Source organism: Lycorma delicatula, chromosome 2 (genome assembly GCF_047948215.1).
Source record: "Lycorma delicatula isolate Av1 chromosome 2, ASM4794821v1, whole genome shotgun sequence".
Lineage (NCBI taxonomy): Eukaryota > Metazoa > Arthropoda > Insecta > Hemiptera > Fulgoridae > Lycorma > Lycorma delicatula.
In genome coordinates, this window is record NC_134456.1 from 109,265,274 (window position 1) to 109,290,033 (window position 24,760).

General features: G+C 29.7%; 1 protein-coding gene across 5 annotated transcripts in view; it reads left to right on the forward strand.

Annotated features, from left to right (window-relative positions):
• The window catches only part of LOC142319096 (uncharacterized), a 31,248-nt gene that overhangs the window by 3,368 nt on the left and 3,120 nt on the right, over positions 1-24,760 (forward strand). The window contains exons 2-3 of one of the 5 annotated variants that reach the window (XM_075355993.1): positions 7,453-7,579; positions 18,010-18,200. The exons of 1 other annotated variant lie outside the window; for it this stretch is intronic. In XM_075355993.1, coding sequence (XP_075212108.1) covers positions 7,453-7,579; positions 18,010-18,022 — 140 coding nt within the window. In that variant the 3' untranslated portion in view covers positions 18,023-18,200. The remainder of the gene's footprint in view (positions 1-7,452; positions 7,580-18,009; positions 18,201-24,760) is intronic. 3 more of the 5 variants (XM_075355994.1, XM_075355997.1, XM_075355992.1) reach the window with 3 other exon arrangements.

Here is a 24,760-nt window from a genome sequence, read left to right on the forward strand (position 1 = left end):
ATAGTTCTTGGTTCTGCTGAGAAAAAATACTTTTGAAACAGTTCAAAAAGTGACGTTCCAGGAACTGTATTTAAATTTGGAAAAATGTCTTCCTCTAATGTTATTTGTCTTAAGTTTTCTTTACTGGGTTTTTTTTTTGAGTTCTCAAAGGGTCACAACAGAACTGTTCATACAGGTGACTGAATTTTGACAAAAATTTTACAAATTATATTTACAAACACTAGTGACATCTGAATTAACACGTAAAAAAAAAGTTGCTGGTTTTCATCACTAAATTCAAAAATTTTAATGAGTTCTTTTGGCATTGTACTATACACTATTTTTATGACACTCTTCATTCACATAAATAACTATGGGACATTGTTCTTTCATTGTTTTATGTGAATTACTTGAAAATAATGTAAAAATTTAACTGATTTTAAAATTTGCAAATATAATATTATTAAGTAAAACTTATTTATTTAATAAACACTTCCAAACACAGGATGAAATTTGAGACACTGTAAAGATGTGAACAGGTCACTGACTAATGTCAGACTGATCAGTATGTAACTGCAAAGCTAAGATGATGAAACAACCATAAATGAGCATGTTGCAACATGAATTTTTCTGACGACTGGAAGTGATTTCAAGTGCCTGTTATAACATAACACTGCAGTTGATGATTCAAACAAGTATTTCAACTGTAGTAGTAAGTATAAAAATATTAAAGTGCCAAGAAGACAAGAAACCCTCTTGGAGCACTTATTTAGTGAGTCAAAATGGCATTGCTTGTAACATGTTTTATATGATTTTTGAGAAATTATAACTTTTTCATTTGTACAGTACACAAGAAACCTTTCGCCATAAACATCTACAAAAACACTAAGTTGTGCAAATTTGAGATTTTTATCATCAGCCCTATGAGTTATTTGAAGCCAAAATTTGAATTTAAAAAAAAAAATTAGTTTTCAAAAATTCGTAAACATTTAGTGGTAAGTATATCACCATTAATATTATTTATGGTAAAACTACTAGTATATACCTACACGTAAAAAAATAATTCAAACTGAGTATGCCATCCCTTCCTCTTGAAAAAATTACCAAAAGTGAAATTTTCTCATAGAAAGAAGAGATACAGGTAAATAAACCACTGGACCAATCTTTTACCATGAGAAAATATGAATAAATTGCCTTTTTTCATCCTTCCAGGACTAATAATTTTTTAGTTATGATTTTTTCCATAAACCCTTACAATCACAAAAATAGGTGTGTGCACTGTAACAAAAATGGCTGCCACAGGTAAACTGCTTTAATAAAAAGTTTTAAGGTTCTGAAACATGTAGGAAACAAGTGGGTAAGTTTCAATTTTTTTTAATTGGTCTGGCAACTACCCTTGGGTCACTTCAAATGGATTGACTCATTTATATATATATATATATATACACACACACACATATAAATACAGCCGCTACTGTTAATCATTGTGGGTCTAGATTCCACTAAGCCTCTTCACTTCCCTCTGTTCTTCCAAATTTCTTCTCTAGTAATCTCTTCCCATGAAAATGTAGGTGATCCTTAATGTTATCCAACCACCTTTTGCGGGGGCATCCTCTAGACCTTTCTTTCTTTTTTTCCACACTATCCTACCAGCATCCATTCTTTTTACACATCCCAGCGACCTCAATCTGCCTACATATTTTCCCATGCCTTCCTTATCTACTCCGCAGTCTTAACTGGGTTTCCTCTGTTTCTATTCAGCTGGCCTCTGCAGATTTTCTCCTGTTTTTAATCTTTTATAAGAAAGTTCTTTATTTCCCTCTACCTATTCCTGTAACTTTTTTGTGAAATCATCCCATACTTTCTTTTTCTCTTCATGTATTATTCTTTTACACTCCCTTTTTTTATTTACACATATGCATTTCTTTTTTACCTCCTCTCCATCATTCTTCAAACTGCTTTTCTACCATTCTCTTCAGACTTTGTTTTTTTCTCTTACTGCCTTTATCGCATTCTCATTGTACCAATCACTTTGTTTTACCTTCTGGTTGATCCTTCCCAAAGTTCTCCCACATGCTTTTTCTGCCACCTCCACAAAAGGTACCTTGAACCATTCCCGCTCCATCTCAACCTCTTTGCTCACTTTCCTCGAAAGTCTTGCCCCTACCAATCCTTTAAATTTCTGTTTAACCTATACCTTCTTCAGCTTTCAAGCCTTTATTCTCAGTTGGGATAACTTTTACATCCTTTAATTTATCTATCCAATCATGATTTGTGATTGTGTAGTCGACAATACTGTTAGGACATCCCAACTATACCTGGTAATCAAATGACTTTTCCAGATATCTGGAAGTAGGCAGTTTCAAACAATGTTGCGTGAATTTCAAGTGAAACTTAACTCTAAATTAATGAATTTGGTACAGTCCTGTTTCAAGATAAGAACAGCAAGTTGCTACATTACAAGGTAGATTGAATTTTTTTTTTTTTTTTTTTTTTTTTTTTTTAATAAAGAAAATCATAAGTTCTACTTCACTGCTTATCTTTTGTCCCTGTACATGAGGCCCTATGTCATTATCTATCTTTATATATATATATAATGCTCACTTCAAGGTTATCACCAGACCAACATTTCAAGAGAAATTTGCTTTGCAAAGCAAATTTCTCACAAAAGTGTATAAGTACATTCTGTATAAGTAAAGTATAATTCTCACAAAAGTGAGAATTATAACTAAGTATATTTGTTACTATTCATTACCTCAGTTTGCTGATTCCCATACAACTGATTTCATGCTTTGCTAATTTCCCACTCTTCTAGAAGACAACAATAATCTTGTTAAATATACCTGCTATATTTATGCTTCCTTCGGTAGTATTTTCTATGTTATTTAGAAATAATGAAAATAGTAAAGGACATAATGGGCAGCCGCAGCCTTGTTTGAGGCCAGCAATAATTTAAAAATTTTCTCTTAATCCCTTAGAATTCCAAACTGCCGCTTTTGAACCTTTGTAATGAACCTCTCCCATGAACATATTGTCAAACACTTTACCTGTAGACATTAACCTTCCAGAAGTTGCACTGTTGTATTTTATTACAAGTTTTAATATTAAAAAAAAAAGTTTTTAATATAAAATGAAATACATCAAAATACCTTTGAAGTATTCATTCATTCATACTTTGCAAGTACTATGATACCATGAAATGCAATTTCATCTTATTATTTGTTTGAATGTAGGAGTTTAACTGGAACAGTCTTTGAATGTTGTATACAATACTACGCACGACAGCTGATGTCATACTTCTGACCTATTTCCCATTCTCTGTTTATTTTCATTCTTTACATTCAGTTACTTCAGTTTCTTTTTACGGCTAACCTTACTGCAATTGTGTTTTTGATGAAATTAATATATCTTGACAGGGTTTATTGTTGGATACATCAATAAGTAGTCAAAGAAACTATCACCTTTTCATAAAAATGTAAGTATTTACAATTTCATTTTATAAATTTATTTATTTCACATTTTTGTTTTTATTTAATTGTACAATAGCGGCTCTTTATTTGAAGGCTCTGGATAACTTACTAAATGTAAACCTTGGGTTCAAGAGTCTGCTGAAGTGTTTTATCCATTCTGAAACCAGAATGCCATTATTAACACAAAAATGTTTTCTCTTGAAACTACAAATCAACTTCCAGAATTTGGCAGAATTCTTTACCTCCTTAAACTTACTAGTGCATTCTTATCATGAAATTGCACTCATGCTGTTTCCTTCTTTTCATTCCAAGCATATGCATGTAAGATCTATTTCCAAATACAAAATTCCACGTCAAACTATTCCTGCCTAAATTCTGAACTATTGCAAGATTTTTCTTGTAAATGTAATATTTCATTATTATGAGCTTGGTAAACTCCAGATTCAGTAGCTCAGCCCAAACACTTTCATTCATCTGTTTTCTGTATTTTTCCTTATATTCCTCTCCTACCTTCTGTTTTAATTTTGGAAGAAATGGCATCACATTATTTTAAGCACAAATATTTACAAGTTTATATCTCACGCTTATTGGAAAATTATCTGAAGATTTTTCTTTATTAACACAAAAACAATCCATGGCAAAAATTTGACATCGGCAGACTACAAATATGTCACTGATAATGTTTTTCCCCATTGGAATCTCCATTTATTTAAATTTAATATTATCACATTACAATCTCCAAACATGTTCAATTAGCCTTTGACCCATTTATTTAGATTAAGCTATTATCCTTGGAGTCTCAATAGTTGTATCATAGAATAATACTTCATTACTATATCTTCAGAAATTATCTGCTCAGATCTCAACTTGCACTTAAAATCTAGTAAAAGGAAATGCTCACTTCTATATTCAGTCAATACATGTCACAGCTTTCACAATCCAAGGGCCATGTGTTACAGTTTAGATAGACCAGCGTAGTATATATACTGTCGGAGTTGACAGTTGATAGTCCCTTAAACTACCAAAACTTAGGTTTTAACATTTATTTTTCCTGTTTTAATACCAACTAGATAGTCCTGCTTCCTCTTTTAAAATTAGATCTTTGTGGCGGTTGCACATTTCAGATTTAAATTAATAAAAATATTTTTGAATAATGTAATGTATCATTTGTTATAAAGGTTTAAAAAAATAATAATAATTTGTGTTTTTGAAGAAACAATTTTAATTCTAAATTGTTCATTTTATTTTTTTACCTACCTATATTATACCTAACTGATGCTGAGGTATCAATTTTGCAATGAAAAAATCAGCCACTGTTGCCAACATTCTATTCTTATTTTTTTTACAGTTATTTTACTTTTTCTATTAACAATTTAATTGAAAATTTATATTATCTACTTCCATATATATTTTTTATAAATCTGAATGAGTTCATATCATTGAAATGTACCATTAACTAGAAGTCTCTCGCTGCAATTGTAATTTTTAACAAAAGGTATGAATAATTTTCCTAATATCTATTAAAACCTTATGCCTCTTTCTTGTTTTTACATTATAGTCCTGAGCTATTGATATTTTGCTTCTCTTTAATGTTATTCCATTCTGTAGTATTTCTGACTTCCAAGATTCTTGAGTTAAACGAACCACAACCGGACCCGCACACTTCAAACTAGAACCAAATCTTTGCATGTAATTACTTTCTTTCTTGCACATTTTGACAAACATAATGTTACATATGTCAATAACTTTATCCTGTTAGTTTTAAAGATTTTCTTTTTCTGGCTTACTAGTCACAAAAAAACCACATTATTTTGATGAAGAATCTCCAATGTGCCTGTTGTTTTTTAATAGTATTTTTGAGATCCTCATTTTCCACAACAAATTTCTTAATTTCTTTTATTTTGCTTCATCATTATTGAAATGATATTTAACTAGTCGGTCTTTCATTTTTTTACCACTTTCTCCTTGTCCAGTTTTAGATTATCTTTTACCTTGTCAAGCAGGGATAACACTAGTATACCCTTTTTGTTTAATTTTTGAAATAAATGAAATATTTATATTTTTATATATTTTCTGTGAATAGTATTTATACTTGAAATTTATTTAATATTATGTAAATAAAATTTCCAACTAATTAATATAATAATGCATTTAATTTACTTTACAGGCTTAATAGTTAACATTGATTAATTTTGTATGTAAGGTATTAAAATAGATAATTTCTTAAAATTATGTATTTTCCTTAATGTGGCCGGCTATGCCTTTTCAAAACCGTGATTTAATCCATTATGTAACTTAGAGAGATAAAATAAAAGTAGCTCTGCATATTTTATCAAATTATCATTTTGAAAATAACAAATGACAAAGCTATTAAAAACTGATAAATTATTTTATTTTAAATTGCCCTGATAACCGGATGCAGTTTATATAGTTGTAAATAGAAAAAACTGTGCTCACTGCAATTTAGGATATAAATGTTGGTAACATCTAAAGTTAAAATCCAAATATAAATTGATGTCTATCTTCCATATATTTTCAGAATTTTAGATTACTTTAACCTCTAATTTATATATTAGAAATTTTTTAATGGTAAATTGCTTATAAAAATTTAAACTTTATATCTGCTTTTCTTGACTAAATGATTCCTTCTCCATTTCAGCACAACCAAATAAATTAAATGATGTTAATAGCACCAAAAATTATACAAAATGCAGAACACATTTTAACCATTGTTCACACTTCAAACACCATTTTTACCAACACTCTTTGTAAATGTATTCTAATCAACAAATGAACTTATTAGAGCATTCTTATTCTTTTTGCAGAGGAAATTTTCCCACATAACTGAAGTAGAAATGAAAGGAAAAATTTTATTTAATAAAAAAAATCATGGTCTACAGTGTTGACTGCAGACAACTTCATTAGTTTTTTTTCTATTTCCGCAGCTTATAGCATAATAACCTTACATCTCAGTGTTATTTATTGTTTTCGCCTGAAAAGAAAGAAAAGCAATTTGAAAACTTGGGTAAGAAATAATAAATATTCCTGCTTTTCAGGGAGTCTTGGTTTGCACTCATTAGGAGACGTTTAGTTTTGTTTTTGAGTTCTTTTTTATTTTTATTAATACACTCTTTGTCTTACTGTTCTGTTTCACTTGTGCCGTCCGGTGCTGCTACCTAGTGTGAGGGCTAGGGTTCTCTGAGAAGCTTGGTCAGGCAATCTGATAACGTGATATCCTACATCATAATACTGCAAAGAGTGGTCATTATGATGGAGCGGACCTTCTATTCATTTCGGAGCTCGAGTCTGACCCAGAGTGGTCGTATTGCACATTCAGTCTTAAATTTGTTTTATACTTATATGTTATTCAGTTAATTATATGTGTTACGTTATATGCTTTATTAAGTTCAATTATACGTTTTAGAAATGTCAAAGACGACAAGTAATTAAAGAACAATTCAATAAGCAACAAGGCGTTTCAATTCATCACCTATGAATATACAGTCCAATCTCACTCTAAAATCTACCATATGTTTGTTAACTGTCGAAATCATTCATAACTTCTTACCTTTGTATTTTTTTCTGATCAACTTGTTTTAGTTAGGTTAACTATCTGAATTTTAACTGAAAAATTGTAAAGAAATGTTTTTTCCCTTTAAAAATGTGTACTAACAAAGATAATCTTTTTAAATATTTTTTCTGAAGTCTTTTATTTTATATTTTATGTTAATAATTATTGATCTGTAATTAATAAATTGAAATAATTTACATATATGTATTTTTAATTTTTCATTAGACTTGAAACATTTTATATAAGCTCATATATAAATATATATTTTTTTTATTCAAATTTTTATTTGTCTATGCACATTAAAAACTGGTTAGTTCGCATTTGATAATTATAATACATATTAATATGGTATTTATGGTTATTATACTTTACAAATTGTCATTGATGAATATTGAAAGATTTTATAACAATAGATTTATCTTTCTTTTTAAGAACCAGAGAGCTTTGTCACCATGGCTGATGCAGAGGTTGAAGAACAAAATAGCAGTACAAACACTGAGTCTTGCGACAGTGACTTACCAGTCTACAGTTTATTCAGATGTACTATGAGTCATTATATGTAATATATTTTGTAATGTTAATATAGTTAATTTAAACAAAAATTAATAATATGTGTTTTGTGTAATTATATTTCAATTTGTACTAAAAATATTAGTTTTTGCCCATAAGAATGTAAAACATTTTCTCAGATGATGAATTTTTTTTTTTTTTAATTAATTTGATTGCTGTTTATGTAAGAGGGCATTGTAGTTTTGATTTACAAAACTTACAATGCCCTGTTACAAAAACAGTATGAATAAATGTACTGACTTTAATTCTAGAACATTATTTAGACAACATTTGAATTATTGAGGACTTTCTATCAAATTCACACTGATTTTCCAGCTGTAAACACTATTTCCTTCTTTTTTTTTAATATCTTATTTTTCTTGGTAGATGTCAAGATAAAGCTTATGCAAATGCTTATATCTCTATATAATATAGTTTTATAAGTGTTAATGTTTAACTGTAGTGTTTAGGTTTACCTTTAATCAAAAAAAAAATTTGATTTTCTTCCATTGTTCAGTAATGAATATTTTAAACCACAAGTCACATACATGTTGCTGTTGTTGAAAATTAAACAGAAAGAAAAGAATTATTACTTATCAAGCTATAATTTCTTTGATCTGAAGTACTACTTTAAATGAAAGATACTGATTCTAGAAACTTATTAAAGCCTATTTTATGTATTAAAAATGACATATGTTTATAAGAAAGTAACGAACAAATGAATTGTTTCTTTGCAGCCATCTGCTTGATACTTAAAGTAATGTTGTTTCTTTAACTTCATGTATCTTGTTAAATAACAATTTTTTGTAACATAATTATTGGTTCACGTTTTAGTAACATATACCTAAGATATTTAATTATGTATAAATGTAAATTACATTCTTTATTAGTGGTAATAATCTTCTGGTAATTCTTCGCAGAAAAGAGTATAGATCGGCATTGTAATGGTTACTATGATAGCAATTAAATCACCTGATTTTGGTTTGCAGTTGTTTCCCACTAATCTTATTCATTCACAGAGTATGTTTGTAATTTCAAGTCCAAGTTTGAAATAAATATTTATTGATTAATATTTAAATATTTATTTTACATTTTCTGGTTGCCAGAATTTTTATGTTATGTTTAATTTAATGTAATTTTTTTTATATATTATAATTTTTTATTGTTGCCATTGATTGTTAAAAATATCTTGTGTTAGTATAATAATGGAATTATTATTCCATAATTGAATTTTTAATTTTGCTATACTGGAATTATAAATTTTACGCCAATATTTTTAAGTTAATAATATTAATTCAATGAATTGTAAAATTAATTCAGTAATAACTAGGAAGGTTTTTAATGACTTTTTTTAAAATAATGTGCTTATCATTAGCCAGCCATCCATTAATTCAGTTAATTCATTATTTTTATTGTGATTATTTAGCATTCAGTAGGAAGTAGGAAAAAAAATTACATATTTGCCCGAGGAGAGGAGATTTTTTTCTTACATTTTCTCTCATAAAATGGGGAGGGTTTGACCTACAATTTGATTCAACCGGGCTTTTAAGTTGTTTTGTAGTTTATTTTCATTTCTATGTTTATGATGGGGAACTTATTACAGTTTATATTTATTATAACTGTCTTCAGGTATTATCTATTATTATTAATAAAAGTACCAAATTAAGAATCCCTTATTTTTATAGTTATTGAGTTTTTAAATTAGAATATAGGTAAATTAAACCGTAGAATTAAATTTCAAACTTTAAAAAAAAAAAATGATTAAATGAGTATTTAACCACTAGTGATTGTTTTTAATTTTCCAATTTCTGTGAAACCATGTTTTTTTTATTTCATTTATTTTAATTTTTTCTTCAAATAACAGTTAAACATTTATTTTTGGTGAATATTTTATAATTTCTTTTTTATTTTGATATGATTTGATACAAGGATTATCCCTCTGACTTATTATTTACCTGCATGTACAGTTATGTATAGGGTTATGAACAGTTAGCATTAGAACATGCAAGATAAACATACATGTACTCTTTATATAAAGGTTGTTGCGTTAAAGTCCTATACTTTGGGTCTGGGAATTTTGAAATTGTCCTTTACATAGAAGTGTCTGTTAAACAGGTTTCATTGTAATTCATAACAGTTTTAACTTTGTTTTCATTCTCAGTTTAAAACTATTTGGCTTGAAGGTATCATCCTGTTTTTTAAACAATTATTTATTGTAATTCCCTCCTTCCCACTTTAATGAGTGAAAGTATAAAGAGTGAAAAAGGTTTTTGCCAAAATTTTGATGCATAATTTAAATTACAAGTAATAAGTGAAGCCGAAAAGTCGAATAATTATATTACAGACAAAATATGGTATCAGCATAAAAAAATCATATATTGTTGGAAGAAATAGCTTTTAGAGAGGGAGTGGAGGATAAGGAAGTTGAGTTGTGAGTGATTGGTATTCGATCAGCAATTGGTAATACTAAGGTGGCAACGGTGTCGATGCCTTATCAAGTGGCAAATAAATAAAAGAAGGGCGTGTAAAGGTAGGCTGGGTGTTATACCAAGTCGCCTTCATTGCAAAGGCGAGATGCTTTAAGTGTTGGGAAATAGGCATATTGCTGCTAGATGTAGGGGACAGAACAGGAGTCTGTTACAAATGTGGAGAGTCAGGTCATGTTGCAAGAACTTGCAAATGGAAGGCAAGGTGTTTAAACTAAAACTGAAGGGCATCGGATGGATAGCACCTGTGTATGGACAAAAATGTTTAGTTTTGTACAACTGAATACGAGTAGGGGTGCTGCCTCTCATGCTGTCCTTTGGGAAATAGCTAAGAGGAAAGAGGCGGATGCCTCTAATAATTGTGGCGGAGCCAAATTTGGCGTATATGTGTTTATTACCCATTTAACAAAGTTGTTGTACATCAAACATAAACAACAGGGTTTTTTAGCCTTTCTTTCTTTCTTTCTTTTTCCTGTTTAGCCTCCGGTAACTACCGTTTTTAGATAATACTTCAGAGGATGAATGAGGATGATATGTATGAGTGTAAATAAGTGTGGTCTTGTACATTCTCAGTTCGACCGTTCCTGAGATGTGTGGTTAATTGAAACCCAACCACCAAAGAACACCGGTATCCACGATCTAGCATTCAAATCCGTGTAAAAATAACTGGCTTTACTAGGACTTGAACGCTGGAACTCTCGGCTTCCAAATCAGCTGATTTGGGAAGACGCATTCACCACTAGACCAACCCGGTGGGTTAGGGTTTTTTAGCCTACTTTATTGGTTTTACACCCTGCAGATTTCTCAAAAACTACTGCATATAGGGTTCTGGGACCTATTTTATTCAATTTTTCAGGTCAGAAACCATAAAAAATCACTAATTCTTACTGTTAATTAATGTCCTATAAATTTCAGTACAACCTCTTTTCACTGTAGTAGAGTCCCAGTGTAAGATTTCACTGGGATTTCAGCTAATTCTGTTAATTCCAAATGAAACAGAGTAGGTTATGAAAGTCCCAGGAGAACGTCGTGATACACCTACTTTATTGGCATTTTGTTTAGTAGTAGAACCCACTTTTTACAAAAGTTGTAAAAAATGTGATATTTAAATATTCTTTTGCAAATGTTGACTTGAAGAAGTTTTATTGCCCAACTGTTTACCACTTTGGTTTGCTAGTACAAATATGATTGTTGTTAAAGAATAATTTATAGCATTACACTTCAAAATAATAATTGTTTTTAATACCAAGATTACTTTTTTAATTTTTATACAAATTCTTGAATTGTTTCTTCTTGTATATATCTACTTTATTGGATGAATTCTGAATTTAAAAATATAAAATATTAAGAAATTTTGTTACTTAAGCTTATTTAAAATAATTTTTAGTTTCTTGACAGTTGTGGTATAATATCTTATTATTGTGGGAAATAAGTGTAAGCGTGCCAAAGATCATTTTTTCACTTTTGAGGATAATTTTTTTAACAGGTCATAAAACAAAAAAAGTAGGGGGGTAATCTTACTTATTTTGTAATAACATTTGTTGAACTATTTAAAGAAATAAATAGTTGCAACAAATTACACCCTAAATAGAATATTAATAGCTCCATTCAAATTTTTCCATTTACTGCTTTTCTTTTTTTTAAATTTTTGTTGAGTATTTCCACATACATCTGTTTCTGCAGAGTGCATTTTGTTTTGTGAAAAATAAAAATAGAATTTTTCAAACTGTAAAGATTAGTAGCTATCTCAGTCATTGAATTAAAATTAATTATTCTGTTGCTGTTACAATCTCTTGGTAGTGAAACTTTTGTTTTGGTACCATATTTAATTTAATTTTTTATTTGTAAATTATAATTTTTGAATAATTAATGTGTGCTGATGTCCGTTTGTGCTAATAACTTATGATTAGTGGGCCAAAATTGTTCAAATTTGGTATGGTTACTTCTACATAAATTTTATATATTATTTTTCGACACATGAAGCATATGAATGCTTTATAGTCTCGTACCTGGGCTGAGGCAGATTTAATGAAAATTGTACTTGCATGAGTTTTGAGCTCTTCGAAAAACATGATTTTATCTATAATTTTCCACCAAAATGATTCTTAAACTTTAATAAAAATTTCAGTCAAAAGTTTCAATTTCCTCTGATTGGGGATTTTCATTAACACTATGTATGTACCCTTAGATTTTCTGGAAAAGTTTAGTGAAGATGTTGTCTATCTTTAAATATTACTGTAAACTAATGATCACAATGAAAGTGCCGTTTCTGAATGATGATTAATAAAAATACTAACATGAGTCTATATTAAAAGAGTAATCTCTAATCTTATAAAAAATGTAGTATTAATTACATAGTTGAGTGCTATACTGTTTAGATGACTATAGAAAAGATTTATTTTTTTTATGTTCTGTTCTTTTGCATGTTATGTTATAATGTATCATCTTAGAGTAGTGGACTTCCATACCTGGTTATATAACTGACAATTTACATTATAATTTTCAACTAACCTACCAAGTAAATAAATTTTTGCAGCTACCAAAAACTATTTATGATATATATATATATATATAACTTCTTTCTATTCATGGGCTGCAGTTACTGCTTTTGTTGTTGGTATAATAAATTTAGTTGGGTGGTGTTCTGTGCAAGTTGAATGGATGTCTCTTTAAATTGTTGTCTGTAGAGTGTGGGCTTTTTTTTAATGTTGAACAGCTTTTTTTTATATTTATTAAATAAATAGATTAGATCTTTTAATAAAACATAATTGTAACCAATATAAAAATGAAACAATAAGCTTTAGTGGCCATAAAATGTTTTCTAATCTTTTATTAACTTTGAATGTTAAAACATTGTAAAAATAAGTAACTTTTATTTGAAAATGAGGTTATAATTTCAAAGAGTAATGTGATGCATATAAAGAATTAAAGTAATAAATTAAAAACATTTTACAGATGAAAGATATTTGCACCAAAGATTTTTTTATCAATCCATTTTTTTTAATATGTATCTTCAAATCAAATCTTGCTATATAAACTAAAACTTTAGAACTAAAAGTATAGTTAAGCTAAAATTGCTAAAATTTTAATAATTAACTACTATATAACAGAAAATATCATGGTTCAATGAATAATTAATTTATAAGCAAGATCTTAAATTTAAATGTTCTAATCTCTATTTTATATTCATCCATCTTGTTCGAAATATGCAAACTGACTACATATGAAAGTGAATGGGAGCAGAGTTTCCAATTGACATAACAAACTTATCCTGTAGTCAATTTTATCAACCTGTAATTATGTGCAAATAAGAAAATTAATTAATATTTCTTTCCCTTTGTGTAGCAGTTGACACTTTGACTAAAGTACGGCTAAAACTGTTTCTTCTTTAAAAAATATTAATTTATTCTATTATAATTTTTGCACTTAACTATCTTATCAATAGGGACCTTTATAAGATACAGTGCGATTGGAAAGTTGTACACTGGAATTATGGAACTATAATGATGAAACTTTCTTATTATTTTGTATTTTATTTCATTTTATATAAACAGATATTACAGTAACTGGAATAGTTTATAAAAAGTGTTGAAATTGCCCTCCTCCAACATCAGTACAACATTGCGCACGTTTCGATTTGTTTTCAAACACTTTAACCAGCTGATGTAGAATGTGTCGTACTTATGCTGTTATTGTGATTTTTAGTTTGTCAGTCGACTTTTGCAATAACTGCTTGTTTTGCTGCCCCCCCCCCCATAGAAAGTAATCTGGGGTAGACAGATCAGCCTATTGTACAGGCTACAAACCTTTTCATTCACCAAAGATGTTTTGTAAATAAGTCATTGACCTGTTAGCTGTATGTGAAGTGGCACCATCTTGTTAGAACCAACCGTGATTAATTTCCACTTCTGTTAACTGACTAATGAAATTGGTTAAAACAACACAATAATGATCACTATTAACTGCATTTTCTAAAAGGTGTATTTTTCACAATGTGCATCTATTCACATCGACCCAAACTTTAATTTTTGCTCGTGTAATTCTAAGGAGTTAGTTGTCAACCATAGTCATATGTTTTGTGAATTAATATACCCTCCCAGATGAAGCTGTACTTCGTCTGTAATAAATACAATATTTATGTATAAATAAATTAAATACAACTGTACCGACAATTCGTCCACAGTCTCTTTTCTAGTATTTTTATATCATAAAATTAAATTATGTAAAAAGTAAATTTATAAAATGCTAAAATCACAGATAACAACTGTGACCTTACATAACAGACATGACTAACTTTATACTATGACGACCAGTTGTGATTTTAATATTTTATAAATTTACTTTTTACATAATTTAATTTTATGATATAAATTGAAGAATAACTTTTTCTGAGGTTGGTCGAATGACTGAAAGCACTAGAAAAGAGACTGCAGACAAATATCAACTGTGCCATGTTTAAAAAACTTAACTTAAAAATATAATGTCAAGAACACTTATGGAATTTTGGTCAATAAAATATTTAAACCATTGACAATAATTTAGTCTTTTGGCATGATCTGTATTTATCAGTTCTTGAACACACATTACTTTGTAGGGGAAAAGTTTCAGTCGTTTTCTTACAACTTTATGTATGACAGCAAGTCTGATATCTTGCTGCTGTGCTAACTTATGCATTGACTTTGATAAACTTTCGGCCATAGCAGCCAAGGTATCAAACAGGGCTTCTGCTTATTTAGTTTAGGTGGTCTTCCACTTTGATTTATGTCTTCAACAGAGCCTGTTGCCTGAAATTTTTCAATTAGAGTTCGAACTGCATTGCAGTAAGGAACACATACATTACAGTGAAGAGTATTTGTTAATGTTTCAGACAACTTTTGCTTTACTAAATCAGTATACTTGTCACCTTCACAAAAGACGTGTTCAATGAGAAAAATATGTTTCTCTACTGAAATGACCATTATGTTTCTCACAGCTATTGATTTCAATAAACAAAACAACAGGAAACTAAGCATGTTCAATTGCAACTCAAGAACTGAAGTCTGGTTTATTACTGAGCATCGCCCAACAAATCCACTAGGTAATCAGCCTAACGCTGTAAGAACAGAATGCATATAATTCTAAAGCATACTGTATGTTGACTTTCTGGACACCATCTGGGCTTGCGTTTTCTATATCTAAATTCCAGAATTGGTTTGCAGTCATATCTATCATATATTTTACCAGTGTTCCCCGGTTTTCTTCATCAGTTTTGTTAATAGTTTATAGGCATAAATTATTTGCATGTGAACTTATAAAAGTAGTACAGTAGAACCCTCTTTAACCGAACTAAAGGGGGAAAAGCTGTTTTGTATAACATAATTTTTCATATTATCCATGAAGGCTAAATGCTGTCTGTTAAAAAAGCAATTAAAAAATGAAGTTCAGTAAAAGTAATATTTAATAAGCAGTTAAAAACTGTAATTTACAAGAATACATATGCATATTTACACATAAATTTACATATGCAAAATCACATACATTAAATATTTTATTTTGAACAGTTTCTTCAGAGCAATTTGCATGCTGCTATATCATACCATCTCTTCAAAAGTAAGATATCAGATGATGTTGCCTCCTTGCCTCTTCCACGAAATGTAAGCTACCTATAAAGACAAAACGTTTTTGTTGAATCTATCGTGCACTACTGTAGTAGAATTAATTGATTAGTAATGTAAGAAAATACATGTAATCTTTTTTCCTTTTCCTGTTTAGCCTCTTGAACCGCTGCAAGGTATTACTGCAGAGGATGATATGCATTAATGTAAATTAAGTGGTCTTGTACAGCCTCAGATCGACCATTCCTAAGAAGTGGTTAATTGAAACCCAACTACCAAAGAACACCAGTATATACTAGTATTCAAATCCATATAAAAACAACTGCCTTTTACGTACATGTAATCCAGAGGATAATTACTGTACATACCTTCAAAGCTTTGAATCCATCTCCTCTTGGTTTAAGTCAGTGCCATGATCTTCACCCTGCATCATCTGCTTCATTCCCGGTTTTCATCACAGCCTTGATAATTTCTTCATCAGTCAATTCCACTTCCATATCATCAGACTGTAGCCATTCATTAATTTCATTTTTTTCTATATCTTCACAGCTTGGTGTTTGTTAAACCATGACTTCTACATTATCATAATTTTCCTCTCCACCATATTCCAGCCCATCATATAATTTGTTCCATGCTTTATTTAGTGTAGTATCTGTATTTTTTTTCCAGCTGTACGTGCACCATTAAATTATATCTTTCATATTGATTGATTTTAATGAATCTGTTACACATTTCTTGGATTTCTCCCAATCTTTCAAAATGGATCTTAACAGAAATCCAGAATAGTGGTGCTTGAAAGCTGTCAATACATCCTAATGCATAGGTTGAATCATACTTGTCACATTTCCCGGTAAAAACTTCATGAAAATATCACCACTTTTTAGTTCACTTGGATGTGTTGGCACATCCAAGTGCCAATTTCTATTTATTATTTATTTTTATTATTTCTATTTATTTTCTATTATCAAAATAGCTTTTCTTGGTACTGGCCTTTTTTGGACTGGTGTTATTTTTCTACTCCTATCAGAAGGTTGTCATAGAACCAATTTTTAAAAAGATATGTATACATCTAAGCATTCTTTTTGTCATGATAAAGAACTAGAAGTGTAATATGAGAAATATTCTTCAGACTGTAGGAGATTTAGATCTTCCAATGCACATTTGGGGAAATTGTGATTTCCAGATGCAGATGTATGTTTGTGTTCATTTTGTGCCCTGGTGCACATTTCTCTTGTTCTGATGCTAATAGCTTATTTGACAACATTTTATAGTTCAACCATGACTCATCTGCATTAAAAATGTGATTTTTATGAGTCTTGTAAAATCAAGAAATTCAGTTTTAAATACATTAACAGCATCGGCATCTGCAGATAACTTTTTACTACTCAGGTTCAGCTGTTGTATGCTGTACCTGTTTTTAAATTTATCTAGCCAATTTGAACAGGCAGTAAAAGTCTTGTTCCCTAATAGCATAGCTAATAATTAGCCTTTTCTTGTAAAATAGGGTCAGACAGTGGAATTCCTTTGTCTGTGCTATTTGAACCACAAAAATAGTGCTTCATTATTAACTTATTCGTGATCTGCTGATTTCATTGTTTTTTTAGTTTGGTACTTTACTAGTATACTCAAGTTTAGGTTTCGATTTTATCCAATCCAACACCACTGAGATCCCATCATAATTAGGTACATTTCATAACAGCACACTGTTTTCAACTTGTCTTATTGCTTCAAGTTTTTCTTTCATTGTCACCACTGTATATGTTCATTTAGTCGACATAGCAGAAATAAAAATTTAACAAACCAAACAATTGTACCTTCAATGCTGTGCATGAACTGAAACTCAGAATGAATTGACACTACACAATCATATGCACTATACTGTAAACAAGACTTTCTTTCTTTTTTCTGTTTAGCCTCTGGTATCACTGTAAGGTATTACTTCAGAGGATGAATGGGTATGATATGCATGAATATAAATGAAGTGTAGTCTTCTACAGTCTCAGGTCAACCATTCCTGAGATGTGTAGTTGATTAAAACCCAACCGCCAAAAAACACCAGTATCCACAATCTAGTATTCAATTCTGTATAAAAGTAACTGCATTTAAACAAGTGTACACCAACGCTGTTTTATCACTGTTTTGTTCACACAAAACAGGATAAAGGAAGAGCATGGACACAGAGGGGTGACTCATTTCCTGTGCTACCAAACTATGTAGTAATTATTGTACTATGTAGTAAGTATTAATACTGATTTTTTTTTTTTTTTTTTTTTTTACAGTTTATATTGTCACAAATTATTAATTTGATTTGAGAATTGTTTTTTATATTTATTTTTTGTATTGATTTTTCTTTGTTTTAGGTGTTTCGGTTAACCTGGGTTTCTTATAGACCGAGCTCTTTTTGTTGTATTTAAAATGCACTATAATTCATATTTACAGACCACCACTGATAAAGCTAGTACTATTGCTAATATAAGAAATTATCAAACACGTAGCTTTTCCTTATGAGGCAGATTACTTGTTGACAATCCAAACATAAAAGTTTCTTTGGGTGAGATTACAATAGCGTGTGTTTTATATATAAATCAGAAAGTTTTAATGGTTTTTAAAAAAAATTTTACAGATCATATTTTTCATCTATTGCTCACATTACTTTTACAATTTTTGTTCATTTCAAAAATAGAATTCATATACTTTAATGTTGACATCATTTTTATCAAAATCCTTTTTTTCTCTGTTTGTCTTTTGTATGATTTAAGTTTATTCATCATGGTAAAGCTCATGAGTACCTCATTATTTACTTTGCAGTCATAATTTCCTGTAATTTATTAATTGTTTTAACTCTGTTAATAAAGCTGTTAGCTCCTTAATAGTTTCTGCTGTCTTTTTCTGAAGCTTATTAAAATTATGTATACACAGTCAGCCAAAATTATACAAAAAAAAAAAATACATATGACACTGTCAACTTTTAAGAAATGTTAATTGAGTTTTGAACTGGCCGGTCATAAAATATTATTAGTTTGTGGGACTCATTAAAATCCATTTGCACTTACACAATTACGTGTCTGTTTACGTACTTCAGTGAATTCATTGTAGATTAGCTTATCAAATTGACTGGTTTGATTAGGAGGCTTATCTATTTGAACTTAGTGGTAGGGAGCATTGTCCATTATTATTACTGAATTTTGTGGTGTATTTTCTATCAGGGTACGAAATCACAATCATTTCAAATTAGTTACATTCATTTCGAGTTATAATCACCCTGTTTATTTGACCTAAATACCAACAGAACATTTGGTACAAATCCGTTTTTTTGCCGGCATGGATTACAATGATTCTTCTGCCTTTGCTTGTAGGTTCCTTTCTACAGCCTGTTTCATTTCACAGTTTTGTCTATAAATACTGCCATTGACAAATCTAATTTTGACACTTCATCTAAAAAATTACAGTGCATTGACACTATCAGCCCTTTCCAGCAGGAACTTTCTATCGTTTATTTTCTTCCACTTAAACCCGAGCTTACGATTTACCTTCTACTAGAAACTTGTTTTGCCTGTAAATAAATCCCTCTCCTTTAAAATGCATAATATTTCTTTCAACATAGGAAGTTCTTTATTTCTGGAAATCTCATAAATAACATTCCGAATCACTGTTTTAGTAAAGTGGTTGCTAGGTAACAGAGAGGAGAAAGGTATAACCCATACACTGTGGTGGGGGCTAACTACACCTTGCGTTAAGAGACTGGCAGCAGGAAAGGGAATTTCTGTGGGACAAGATAGGATAAAAATACTGTAGTAGGTAATGTATAAAAATATCAGTTGAAAAGAAGATTAAGTTAAAAAATTAATCTGATGTTTTACTTTTTAAAAGATGAAATGAATACAGTCATATTAAATATTCATAATTATTATTATTTTTTATATGAAAGGAAAACAAATTAACACCTGAACATGAAGTTGATTTAAAGTAGTTTGATGGCTTGCAATACTATTTGTATTTTTGCCAGTAATTGTTTTTAACCAGTTCAAAGTCATACCATACTTTTTTGAGCATGAAATATACCACTGTGTGTGACTGATAACTTCTTGCATGAAATATCTTCTAGAAGTGTGTTTTTGACTATGCTAATTATGATTCTGTGTTTGCAGGAGTGCATGTATTTATGCATTTTACCACCTGTTCTTTCAGTAATTGCATATCATCTCTTTCTCTCTCTCTCTCTCACACATACACACACCCAGTACACTCGTTAGTGGCCATTGAGGGGTTTAAAAACTTTTCACTTGCTATTTATTTATCTCATCATCCAAGAGATGACAATAATGAAGTTCTGTTTTAGCAGGCCCATTGAATTAACTAGTTTTGCTTTTAAACATGTGTTAGTATAATTTTCATTTAAAGGCTATCAAAATTTTATTCAATAATATGCTGTGTGTAATATCAAGTTTATTAAAATTATAAATTAATATCTTGTAATAAGTAACAAGAAATTTTTGTGGTAGAATGTTTGAAGGACAATACACCCCTTGTGCTAAAATCTCAGTAGCTTTTATTCTCCAGTGGTTTTAACTTGTTCCAAGTATAAGTTTTTAACCGCATCTACCAATACTAGCACAAATTTTCTTTCTTGTCTAAATTACCTCATTCTGAATGTAATTCAGACAAGCCAATTGATAATTCAGGTTGCATCTTTGCTGATATCCAGAGAATACCTCAGTTTTACTTTTATCATCAAATTCCTGTAAAATAAATAGTCTTCATAAAAGTATGGTGGGTTTTAGGTATGAATTAAATAAAAACAAAAATACGTATATTGTTTTACATGTCAAATTCTCCATTTCAGATAGTTTGTTACCCCTTCATTACTCAACAAATGTCGAACTGATATCCAGTTTCACCCATACACAGTATAACATATATTCTGTTATGGATGTAATTACTTCCTTAATTAATTCTTTTTGGGATTCAGATCACATAATTTTTGCAACTAAAAAATTTTTTTAATGTATCCTCAAAAGAAAAAATTAACAAGGGGTTAGATCTGGACTTTTTTGACCACTGTATATGAGCTATCCACGTATATGCAAATTTTTCATTCAAAGCCTGGCTAATCTATGCATTAAAGTGGGGTTGTTGGAGTAGATTCAGTGTACATTTTTAAGTTCATCCAGTCGAGGAAAATAATAGTTTAACTTAATAAAAATAAACATATCCATTATTAGTCTTTTCAGCGAAGAAAAAAGGCCTGATTACGTATTTTTCATTAATTCACACCCAAACATTAATTTTAGTGAGGTCATGTGCTTTCTCAAAAATTACATGTTGGTTTTCAGGTCCTCATATTTATGAATTATGTGTAATTAAGATTCCATTAGGTGAAAAGTAGATTAGATTCATCTGCAAAGTATACAAAATTTAAAAATTATTCTTTTCATTAATAACAGTTTTAAGAATGATTGGTTTTGGAATTAGCTCACTCAATGCTTCAGTGGGCCTTGACTTACAAATTCTTTTTTAGGAACTTTTGATAGCAAATTTTTAATACATTCAACACTTTCTTCTGAAAATTGTGTTCTTCCAGGCGATTTCTATTAGAGAACAAATTCTGTTTCTTTGAACTGATTGAGATGGTTTCATATTGTTTTTCATGAAGTGACTCCTTTTCATATGTACATCAAAATGCACAGTTAAACTAAAATTATATTAGCATTAAATTAAAACACACTGCTCTTCCTCGAAAAGAAAACATAGTAAACAAAGAAACATACCTCACAATTATACAAAGATATGCAGTGGTTAAAATGGCTGTTAGGCAAACTTTTTGGATGGGGCTTCCAGTATTACCAACATAATTCCTCAAAATGTCCCTAATGCCTTGATATGAGCTACTGAAACCCCACAGTTCTTTTTTTCTTTAAAAATCTTCTGTAGTGCCATTTTATTTATCAGATATTTTTACAATAAGAAGAAAATATGTAATTTAATCAGATTCATGTACAGACAAATATATACATAAAATGAATATTAGTTTGAAACATTAACAACTGTTGTTAATGTTTCAAACTAATGTAATATTGTTATTAGTTGAAACTAATGTAATATTAGTTTCAAACTAATGTAATATTTGCGTTTGTGTTTGCAATTTTTAGTGCAAAGTATTGAGATTCATCTTTACTTCTTTCATTCTTTTGTTGTTTTACTAAAATAATTTTAAATGCTTATTTATTTTAATTACTTTATTTATTATTTCTTTCTCTCTGGTAATTTTCTCTGAAATCCAAATAATTTAGAAAGGTTTTTTTTTTATAAATTGCTACGTCTTATTGTGATTTCAACTTTACTTTTAATTTTAAGTTAACTTAACTTATTTCATTCTAAGAAAAAATTAATTTTACACAAAATTAGTTGTAAATTAAAAATACTGCTGATTACTTTTGTCCTAGTGTTCAGCATTATTAGTTTTTCTTTTACTGATGCATTTTCAGTTAAATATATAATAGTTGTTACACGTATCATTGCCAGTTATTATTCAGTAAACTACGTTTTATAATGTTGGTATTTTTTATTGTTTAATTTTATTTATAAACCTAATAGAGTTCTCTATTGTGTAACTCACTCAAATTTCTGAACAGAAAGATGAGAACTTTGTTAAAAAAAGGAATACATTTATTCACCTTAAGATTTTAATTTTTGTAGCCTGATTTGGAGTGGTAAAATAAAAAGTAATTTTTAATGCAAGTCATGTAGATAGGCAAAAATAACGCTGGTTTTATTAAACTTTAGCCGAGCAGCATTTCTTTGAAAAATCAACATTTTTACATACACTCGTAGCACATGTTATACAATTATGAGTGGAATGTCAGCAAATGTCCTCTGAGTTTCAAACATAGGTCTGGCTCGATTTCTGCAGTCACTTGTTGAATCTTCCCCCATTAGTTCAGGAATTGTTTGTGGAGAGGTTTCATAAATCTTCAGTTTCAAGAAAAACTTTAAAAGTAATCACACTGGTGACATCACATGATTTCTGTGGCATGTTTGATTGCATGGTTTGAAATTATGTGGCATGGGAATTTCTCATATAACAAATCAAGTGTTTCTCGATCATCTTACAGTGCGTGATGTTGCATCTTCTTGAAACCACAAGTTATTACCACCAATTGAGTTTTAATTGTGAGCAGAAAAATTCAGTCAGCATGTACTGTTCACCAATCACAGCTGCATTTCTGACCTCATCCTCAAAAAAGTACGGGCTGATAACTCCACCAGACCAAAATTTACAGTAAACAGTGGTTTTCAGTAGAAGTAACTGAACTTCATGAAGAGTTCAAGGATTCTCTGGCCCCCAAGTTTAAAAATGTTGTATGTTGACATACCCATCAAGATTAAGGTGTGCTTTGTCATTAAAAGTATTGCGATTGCAAAATCACTGTTTACTATTTGATTTAATCACAAAATTGGTAAACGCGCAACGCTAAAGGTGATCACTTGGCTTAAGTTGTATTTTGTATGGGTGCATTTGCAAGAATTCTCTCTAAAGTCGTTCTGATTATCCCAAGTTTGTGTGAACAATGGTGAGTTGATGTTCTTGGGTTTACTGCAACATGGTCATGCACCAACTTGATGTTATCGAGAGACCAGCCTGTGTGAGGATGACCAGATCGTTCTATGATTAAAACAGCACCCATTTTTTCAAATTTTCTCACTAATCGCTGTTCAGTTGACTCACTCATTTGGTGCAGTTTCCCTACCAAATATTTTTTAAACTTCAGAAACTGTTCTGTAAAACACTTAACATTTGTAGTAAGTTTTAATATAACAATGCGATTCTCCTTTGTGTAGTGATCCATAGCTACTAATCAGAACAAATGCAGATAAGATAAGCAAAACATTCAAGGTTGACAATCCGTCCAGATGACAATGATAAACACTTTTAAACCGGTGTTATTTTTGGCCCACCGGTAGGTTATCAATATTAAAAAAAAAATAAAAACATTTTTATTTAGATATTGTAATAGTGTTAGAAAAATAAGAATTTTATTTATTATAAAATTGTTGTTTTTTAATCCTGGTAAATATTGAATAGATTATTTTTTATTGAACTAGTTGTGGTATTAATAATATTTTAAGTAATCTTAATTTAAATTGGTTTGGAGCTTTGATTTAGGGATTAACTTAACATAATATTCTTTATTTTTACATTCAGCAGCTCCAGTCCTGTATAATGAACTACAAAATATTAATAGTGATCATAAAGTTACCATGTTAGTTCTTTAAGATAAAATTTAAAATGCAATTGTGTGACAAAAAACAAAAAGAGATAAAGATACAGATTTCTATAGTTAAGATTATTATAAGTATTGTAAAGGTGATTAGTTTAATTTCTCATTTATTAAAATTATTGACTCATATTTTATATAAGACATCATAAGATTTTATATGAAAAACAATTATTATTTTGTTGCAACTTAGTAAACAATAAGAAAACAAAATGTATGTACAGTTAAACATAATATTTTAAAGAAATAATAGCATGTTGAATAATTATATAAAAATAACCAACCGTTATTACGTTTTTATATCTCATTAGAATTCATTATTATATAAAAGTTTCATTTATTATTAAGGTGTTTGTAAAATGGCCATGAGGCACTACTTGTGGAGTGGTGTATTCTCTTGCATTACTTTCTTAATCTCGTAAATTTCAGAAATATTTTCAAGTCCATTACTAAATACAGAGTGACGCATTTAAAAATCAACCTGAGATTCTACTATACTTGATTTGGGAGCTGTTAAATTTAGAGTTTACTTATGAGGCTTGACTGATAAAATTTTGCACATACATGCATAGCATGGGAATGAAAAGAGATATTGGAATGAAATAAAAAATGAATAAAAGTACAATACCTTAGCTACAAAATGCAGTATTTATTTTTCAATGTAATCCTCATTTGCACTGATACACATTTCCCAACGTGTGACCAGTTTTTGCATTCCGTCACTGAAAAAATCTGGCGGTCTTTCTCGGATCTAAGTGGCCACAGCTTCCATCACCTCATCAGTGGTGGTGTAATGATTACCTTTGAGATCTCTTGAGGTGAGGGAAGAAGTGGA